Raw genomic sequence first — 8,932 nt, 5'->3', positions numbered from 1 at the left:
TAGGAGCCAGGAGCCCTGGTTCTCTCCTACCACCAACTGCCCCCTGTTAATAGATTATGTATCACTGAAAAAAGTAAACTTTACTGAATAGAGAAAATGTATAAAATGTAGCTGTACACCTCATTTCTTGTTATTGTCAAGATTTATCCCTAGTTTTTAAAGATGCATCCCTTTCTTTGATTTTAAATGGACACTGTCCCTTTTGCCTCACTGAAATATACAAGCAGATGCAAAGAAACACTTTTACCTTTGACCCTCACTTCACCGCCCTTCCATCTTTTTTGGTACAAGCTCCATCCTTCGCTTCACTCTTTAACTTGTCTAGGGATTCAATAGACTCTAGAACAGAGTCCTATACACTGATTGAAAAACCAACAAAGACAAATCACAGAGAGGCCGATGATAAAAAGATAATTTCTCTCCCCCAGCAGCCCAGCACTCGCGAGCTGCTCCCACAGTGAGGCAAATGAAAGGCAAAGGAGTGCCACGTAGGGACCTACGTGTGCAGGTACCAGCTCACTCACATGCCATTTCCCCCCATTGTTGCTGCTGCATCTCTTTATTGGTTCTTTTTGGAGAAATAAGTAGAAAGACGAGTGCCTTTGTTAAAGCCATTTCACCAGAAAAATTTGCCAACCAGTGTGTGGCTCCCACTGGCAGGAGCAGGAGGGCAAGGAGAGGAGTGCTTTTGTTGCTGCATCTGAAATATAAAGGAGGTGACTTCGTGGGAACCGAGAATGTTTAGAAGTGCCAAGCATAATATTATTTGTGGCCATTCCCTCCATCTGACCTTCACATAACTCTCCCACATGATCCTTTCTCCCTCATCTTACACCATAAATTTAGAAAGTGGCATATTTTGAGGAAACACAGGAGCTCTTTCAGGATGGCTGTCTTCTGCATTATTGTCTTTAGGGAAAAGAAAGGGTTTGTCATTGTGTCTAGCCAACATTTTAGGGGTGACTGCCCCACAAATTTCTCCCAGTGGCAGTGATGGAGTTTTTCACCTTAGCATGTAATACATTCCCCCAAACAGCATCGAAACCGCCTGAATAGCTTTAGAATCTGAATGGCAAGCATGGGTCAAAACCATGGCCCATCTGTTTAACACGTGATGGTTTCCAGTCAGTAGCCCCCGTGGCTAAGAACAAAAAAAATGCCTTCTCAAGGTCCACTAAAATGCCCTGCAGAGGGCAGATGCTGCTTGTTTTCTCCCTGCAATGGAGGAAGATATTGACCCAGAACTCAAATCTATACCCAGCTTAAACATTTTACCCATCAGCATGTCTGTGGTCACAAAACACTTCTTCTTTCTGTCACTTCGTTTTCAGACTATTGATAAGATCATTTGGCTGAATCTGTTTGGGACCTGTGTAATATTGACTAGGAGTTAGAAAAGATGATCAGATGTAATAAGCCCAGAAACTACCTTTCAAAATGGACATTTATACTAAAACCAATGTTCCAAGGAGGACTTGAAGTACAACAGCAAACTTGTAAACTAACTCAATGCTGCTTGGATTTCTCACTAACCTTAAAACTGATTTGGGTAAGTGTAATGTTCATCCACGACTATCTGAAACAATCTGTTATTGGCACCCCAGTCTTGAGTGCTCCAAACGTTCTTTTCTTGTTTTAGAGGCTGTTTGTTTGCCTGATGAGAAATAGATATTATTGTGTAAACCATTGCAAAACCCATCTTTTTCTGTAAACCTATCAGGAATAATATATAGGACCTACCTCTATCACTTGGTAAACACACATATTGCATATCATCAGAGTTGTTCTTTGAAAGATATTTGTAAATTACTAAAAAGAATAATTTCCTTAACTAAGCCTTGTTTTTCTGTAGATCCCAAATTATGTGAGGACATGTGGGTAAAGATTAAAGTCCACCTAGTTCTATTGATATTTTCCAAAAAAGTAAAATTGGATAATGTAAAACTAACCTGGAAAGAAGATACAGGGATACCTGCATATATTTAAAGGGGATAAACATCTCTTTGTCAGACCATGAAATGGCAAACAAATTGAAGCTCAAACCCAATGACCATTTCACTTTAATGCTATAGGCATAGTAGATAAACTGTTTGGGATTGATAATTTTTTGTAAAGAAAAGTGAATCAGAATAGTAGTCTCATTAAAAAAAAAAAAAAAAAAAAAAAGGCCCCTGAAAGTTATCAACGTGAAACCTGGCAGTATATGCATAAAATTTATTCCAAAACTTTAGGAAGTATAAAGGAAGGGAAATGTTTTACATACAACTCAACTCAGTATAGGTCTAGGAATTTTTCCCCTTAAAACTTGGCACTATTTTTAAAATAAAATAAAGATATTTCAATAATTAGAACAAACTATGAAGGTATTGTGCATTTCTGTTTTATGTAGATAATAAAATATTACTTTAACATAAATATATAAGGATCTCTGCGTTTTTATTTTCCCCACAAGCACAACCAAATGTACCAAAACGAAGTATTTTTTAAAGAGACTGAACAAAAAAAATTACATCCCATATAGATTTTGCTCACCTACTCATTTAAAGCTACAGAAAAACAGTTTCCAGAACCTTTTTGCTTTAAAAGAAATAAATATACATTGAGGCAGGCCACTTAAAAATGATATGAAAATATTTCCCTGGGTAGCATTAAAAAAAAGAAAAATAGACAAAGAAACATTTAAACTATTTCTGCATTTCAAAAGACAGATATTAAACATATATACATAGTGGTAAGGTTCAGTGGCAACTTTCATCTTAGTAAACCTCTGAGAGTTAGAGGAGCTATAGACACATCCCCTGAACTCCAGCTTCTAACCTTACCCACTTGGTAATAAGAATCTGAAAATTCATTTCCTCCCTTTACCCTTGGCTATTTGCCCTGCTCTGGATTGCTTCACTAAAGGCCAGTCCCCACACCTCAGGAACAAGCAGTGTGATGCACCCCAAGCAGCCTCGCGTCCATCTCCTTGTGACATTCATTGGGGGAAATGAAATATAGGCAAATAAATATGCCCATTATAAGTCATCATTTATCTTGCAAAAACATCGAAAATGAAACAATCACTGGTGTTTGAAAATACAATATAAAGCATATTTCCTAAAACCTTAACTACTGAGTGCAATGCTAATCTGATGCTGAACCATAATTTTATGGTATTGAGATTTAATTTTTTAAAATAAAATTTTACCTAATACCTAACGAGAGAAAAGCCCCGATCTTTTAAGATTAATAAAAAGTGTTTCCCCTTTTAGTGCCCTTTTGTGCTGATTATTTTTAAATATTTTAACTGATCACAGTTTAATGGCATTTATTTTCAATACAGTTACAGGTTTTGTTTTGTTTTTTTCACCTACACTTCCCAGCAGATTCTTTTGTTATGGGAGTTAACCGTTTTCCATCAAGATAAGGTAAAAAAATGCACTTAAAACTATTAACAAAGGGAGAAAAGGAAGGATTGAAAATAGCATTTTCCCTCCACTTCATTTGGCTTCTTTAGTGAAGGGGAGGGAGCAGTCCAAGTCAAACTTGTATTTTCTGTAAAAAATTACAGGAGAAGGTGTGGGACCTTAAATATAATTTGATATACAAATGACTAGTGGAAAAAAACCCCCACAAAAAACCAGTCTAGAGTGGAAATATTCTCTGTATGCATGTGGGTATTTGTGTGCTAAGAAACACAGTCTAGGCATACACCATTAAGTTCCCAGATTATTTTCTTTATGTTTTTTAAAAAGCTATTAGAGGAACAAAGTTTAACTTGCTACCGTCAGCACAAATAATCCCTCCTAAATGAAGTTATTAAAACTGAAGGCAGAGAACTTTACAGGGGGTGTCTGAAGATATATATTTCCCCAGTTCTCTTCAAAGTACCACTTTCTGTTGGACAACTCTGAAAATATATTTAACCTCCACATATTCTCTGAGCTCTTTCACAATGGGCCTGCGTGATAAAATGAAGCAGTCAGTCACTCACTATCGATTTTTTCTTTTTCTCCCCTCTGCAGCCTCCCCCAGAAACACTGCCTGAAAATGAAGTTTACTTTGTGGCTGGTAAAACAAAAACCAATGCTTGACTCTCGTTCTTTGTATTCCAAACTGGATTCTTGCCTTGTTAAAGAGGGTAGACCGTGCACATTTTCTGAAAGCAGAGAATTATTTATTTTGTATTAAGCCAATCGTTTTTGCTTTGGTAGAAGGAGCAAATACAAGTTGCACCAATGTAAGGGAGGAGACGGATCTGAAGGTAACCAAAGTTCACAAACAGTAAGAACAAGTGGCTACACTATAACGATAGAAATGGAGAGTGGCCAAGAGCTGGCTTCAACTTCCTCCTCTGAACAGAACAAAACAGAACACAAACCCCGGCAATTTCAAAATTAACGCTGGGAGAAAGAAAAAGGTGTTCACGAATTTGTTCATGTAAACTTCAATTTTCTTGCAGTGCAAATTTATGTGGTTAGATTTTGCCTACATCCAAGAATGTGTGTATTTTTTACTCTTCCCTGATGGGGATCCACGTTAAATAAACACAGCAGCATGTGCCAACTCCGGGCATTAGGAAGCTGTGTTTTGTGTTTATCACGGCGTGGTGGATTTTTGTTTTTGGTAAATTATTTAGTTTTGCCAGGTATTTTATCTCATCTCTCCCCCTCCCCCCCCCTCTGAGACACTCTACTCCATTGCCTGGGTACTAGCCTGTAAAGGTCAAAACACATCATTACACCTGCTACCGTTTAAAGGATAGTCCAGTGCCTTAGTGGCTTTCCTTATTTTTTTTTCTTTTTAAGGGACGGGGAAATAATAATTAAAAATAAAAGAACAATCAGAAGTTAGAGAGGGAACAAGGGGGCCGGGAGAGGGCGGTGGGCCGAAGGGGAGGGGGAGCCCCACGCTCTGCCCCTCCCCCCGCTCGAGTTCACTGGACGGGCGTCTGCACCCCGTGGTGAGGTGGCGTGTCCCTACTCCCCCCGTACACATCCTCGGCGCCCGGCAGAGTCCCTCCGGGAGGGGTCATCCTTTTCTCTTTCTGTCTCCTGTTACAAAACCAAACTCTCACCACCTCCTTCTCCAGCTGTAAGCTGTCCGCGAGGGAGGTGATCTCCTGGGCCGAGGGCTTGGGGCATTTGAGGAAATGGCTCTCCAGAGCCCCCTTGACGCTCACCTCGATGGAGGTCCGCTTTTTCCTCTTGCGCCCCTGCGCTGCGATCTTGTCTATGCTGGTGGGGCTGCCCGAGGACGAGTCCGCCTCCTCCAACCACTTGTTCAACAAAGGCTTCAGCTTGCACATGTTCTTGAAGCTCAGCTGCAGGGCCTCAAACCTGCAGATGGTGGTCTGCGAGAACACGTTGCCGTACAGGGTGCCCAGCGCCAGCCCCACGTCCGCTTGGGTAAATCCCAGTTTGATCCGCCGCTGCTTGAACTGCTTGGCGAACTGCTCCAGGTCATCCGAGGTCGGCGTGTCCTCGTCCGAGTGCGGGTCGTGGTGCGCGCCCGGGTGGCCCGGCGGGCCCTGCGGGGGCGGCGGCGGCTGCTGATGCGGGTGCGAGTGAGGGTGCGGGTGGTGGTCTGCGTGATGCGGCTCCTCGTGCGCGTCCCGCAGGCCGTGGTGGTGCAGCCCCGCCGGCTGCCCGCCGGCGCCCAGCATGCCGTTCACGGTGAAGCTGGGCTGCGAGTAGAGCAAGCCGCCGTTGGACGCTCCCATGGAGGGCGGGAGGTGCGCCGCGGCCGCCGCGCTCCGCCATGCCCCGGGCCCCGGGTGGTGGTTGGCGGCGTGGTGCACCAGATGCGGCGGCCGCTGCTGTTGCTGCTGCTGCTGCTGTTGCTGCTGCTGCTGCTGTTGCTGCTGCTGTTGCTGCTGCTGGTGCTGCTGCTGCAGGGCGCCTGGCCCGTGCAGCTCGTCGCCGCGGCCGCCCTGCTGTACCACCACCGAGGGCTTGATGTCCGGCTGGCCCAAGGGGCTGGTGGACCACGGGGAGCCGTCGCCGCCGCCCCCGCCGCCGCCACCGCCCCCGCCGCCCCCGCCGCCGCCCCCGCCGCCGCCGCCGTGGGACAGCGCGGTGATCCACTGGTGAGCGTGGCTGAGCGGGTGCCCGTTGCTCTGTAGCGCGCCGTAGTCTCCCTGTACCAGGCTCTGCGCCTCGCGGTAGCCCCCGGCGCCCTGCTGCATGCCGCCGGGCGGCTCGGCGTGCACGATGGAGGCGCTGGAGGTGAGCAGGCTGTAGTGGTTAGACGCTGCGGTCGCCATGACTCTCGGAGCCGGACTGAGCGCTCCGGTTAAAGGAGCCGCGCATTTGACAGTTACTTTTTCGCCTCGGGCTCCTCTCTTCCCTCGCTCTCTCTCTCTCCTCTCTCTCCCCCAGCCGACAGCTCCGACGCCCGCTCCGACGCCTTCTGTTGCTGCTCCTGCTATTACTGCCGCCGCCGCCGCCGCCTCTCGCCCTCCCTCGCTCCCTTTCTCCTCCTCTCCCTCCTTCTTGCCTCGCTCACTCTCAGACTAGCTCTGCGCTCCCCCCTCTCCCTGTGCTCTCCAGCTCTCTCCCGCTCTCTTGGCAAAGCCGGCTCGCAGCGGCACGCGCCTGGGCCCCGCCCCCTCCGCCCCCTCCCATTGGCTCCGCGCCCTTTGATTTACGTGGATACCACTAGCAACCTCCCAGGCCGGCGCCGCTGATTGGCCCAGAACTGCCCCTCCTCCTTCTCCCCCCGGGCGCCGAGTCCTCCCAGCCCTCCTCCGGTGCCCCCTCGCCACCGATTCAGATTCTCTTAGATCTCACCTCCCCTTCTCTCCCACCCCCCGGCCCCCACCTCCCCTCTCCAATGGGCCCCGCCCCCCATCTGTCTCCCCAGCCAACTAGCCGGGAGGGGTTGGGGGGCTGGGGCCCCGGGCCTGCCCTGCGCACTGTCATTCACAGCCACTTGGAAGGCTTGGGTGGGTGGGTAGGGGGTGTCAGTCCACCTTCTTTTCCCAGTAGGGCTGGGGCGGAAAGGGGGAGCGGTAAAGAAGGAGGGAGGGAGAGAAAGGCTGAGCTGCACCCAGCCAAGAGGCGTCCGATTTTTATTCACCTTGGGACACACACATATCCGCGTCTCTTAAAACCTAAAACCAGAAGCCAGACTTGCTCCGGGTGGAAGTCTCCTTTCCCCACACGGTTAGAATGTCAGTGCACACGTGCTCCTTGCTCCGGGGTGCGCGGACACTTTTGCCCCCAGTGAAGGTCCTGCCCTTCCCCTCCACCCCGACGCTGGCGGAGGCTCTCCTCCGTTCAGGCTGCAGGCCCAGCTGTCTCTGCGCCCCTCCGCGAGCGGCCCCCACGAGAGGCAGGCTCGGCCCGCGCACCAGCTTGCGAGCGATTCCCGTTCAGGCGCGGAGTTGTCTGCTTTGACAGAGCAGCCGGCCGGCCTGAAAGCAAAACAAAACTCTGAAAGTCTATGTCAGATTCCCACACTAGGGCGCGCGCAGTTTTTAGTTTAGAAAACTGGGAGGCTGCGCGCAGACCTCTGCCTTGTGCGAGGCTACAGGAGCGCTGGCAAGGGGTGCTCAGCCTCCGGGTGCGGTGTAGGCACCAAGGGCCGCCCCGAGAAGCCGAGCCTCCCGGGCTGCGCGAGCGCTTCCCTGCGGTCCCGGCGCTCTTCGAAGCAACTTTTCCGTTAGCTGCTTCAATGGGGGGGGGGGGAGGGGGATGTGTGATGGAAGACTGGGTGATGCTAGGGGAGCTTTCCTAATCAGTAAGTTCTGCGGACGCCAGTGGGTGGAGATGGTCAAACTCAACTCTCAGACGCTCTCTGGCGAGGCTCCCGGCTTGTCTTCAGCCGTGAACTCCACCGCGAGGCAGCGGGACGGTGCACTGGCGGCGCCGCTCCGCCCAGCTCCGCCAGACGCGCTGTCAGTTTCCGAGCCGCCGCGGACCGCTGCTCGCAGCCGTTCCGAGCCTGCGAGTGGGCTAGGAGAGGCCTGGGCGCCGACCTGGGCTGAAGCATCGGGACTACCAAGCAGGACCAAGCTTACGGCGGCGCCTGTATTTCGAAGCGAATCACAGGTTTGCTGCCTAGAGGGCGAAAATACCCCAAGGAATTGGATCGCGTCCCCCCCTTGGCCCGCGCCTTGTAGCTCTAACGCTGGCCCTGCTGGCAGTCGTGGGTTTGAGAAAGAAACAGAATCAACGCTCAAGGGGAGTACTTTGGGGGTTCTGAGCATCTTAATCTAGGCACCAAAGTAGAGCGGGCCAGAGAATTCATCATGACTAACGAGGAGCAAGCTCTTTGGGGAGTGGCTGATCTGTTTATAAATCACCACTTTGAGCACCGGACCGGGCAGGGCACTCTGGCTGAGAATTTCCACGTGCCCTGTGTTTATTAGCGTGTGTGTGGGAGAGAATGAAATGGTTAAGGGAGGGTCGAGTCCACAGGCTGCCAGCGGGACGGACCGGCATCCCCCACGCGCGCACCCACGCGGTAAGGAGAGGACACACACTGCGTGGTGCAAGATCGCAGCGCAAGCGCGGAGCCACTCTGGCCGTGCGCCTGGGGTCTGCTAAGAATCCCGTAACTTTGCCTAGCTCTGGGAAAAAAGGAAAAAAAAAAAAAAAGCCCGACCCACAGAGAGCGCGGACTCGGCGGCTGGCCCTTGCACGTCTCAACTAGGAGCCGAGAGGCTGGGCAGCGGGCAGGACCGCCTCCTCCTGGCAGCTGCCTCGCGTCCCTAACCCTGGGCGCGCGGCTCCCCTGGGGCTTTGGGAGCGCAGAGGCCGCTTGCCAGCAGCGTCTCTTCCCGGCCGGCCGCGGCCCTCTCACTCCCCTCCCCCCCCGCCTCTTCCCCCTCCCCACCTCGCGCCGGGAGACCCGGAGCTCCCACAGATGGAAGAGTGCAGCCGCCGAGAAGGGCCGCGTCCGGGCGCTCCGCAGCTCCCTCCCCTCCCCGCCCCGAGGCAGGTGT

The 8,932-nt window shown here is 50.5% G+C and overlaps 1 protein-coding gene across 1 annotated transcript; it reads right to left on the bottom strand.

The window, feature by feature from the left end:
* Positions 1-2,201: 2,201 nt before the first annotated feature.
* POU3F2 (POU class 3 homeobox 2) lies at positions 2,202-6,401 on the bottom strand. The gene has a single exon (XM_081140245.1). The coding sequence runs from the start codon at positions 6,245-6,247 to the stop codon at positions 4,919-4,921; it is 1,329 nt and encodes a 442-aa protein (XP_080996371.1). The 5' UTR covers positions 6,248-6,401; the 3' UTR covers positions 2,202-4,918.
* Between the last annotated feature and the right edge of the window lie 2,531 nt (positions 6,402-8,932).

This window comes from Miniopterus schreibersii (genome assembly GCF_964146895.1).
Source record: "Miniopterus schreibersii genome assembly, chromosome: 6".
NCBI lineage: Eukaryota > Metazoa > Chordata > Mammalia > Chiroptera > Miniopteridae > Miniopterus > Miniopterus schreibersii.
This window is presented reverse-complemented; position numbering and strand designations above follow the sequence as displayed.

What these genes read in the sequence shown, in the direction of transcription:
- POU3F2 (XM_081140245.1), bottom strand. Translation starts at nt 6,247, where the DNA reads ATGGCGACCGCAGCGTCTAACCACTACAGCCTGCTCACCTCCAGCGCC.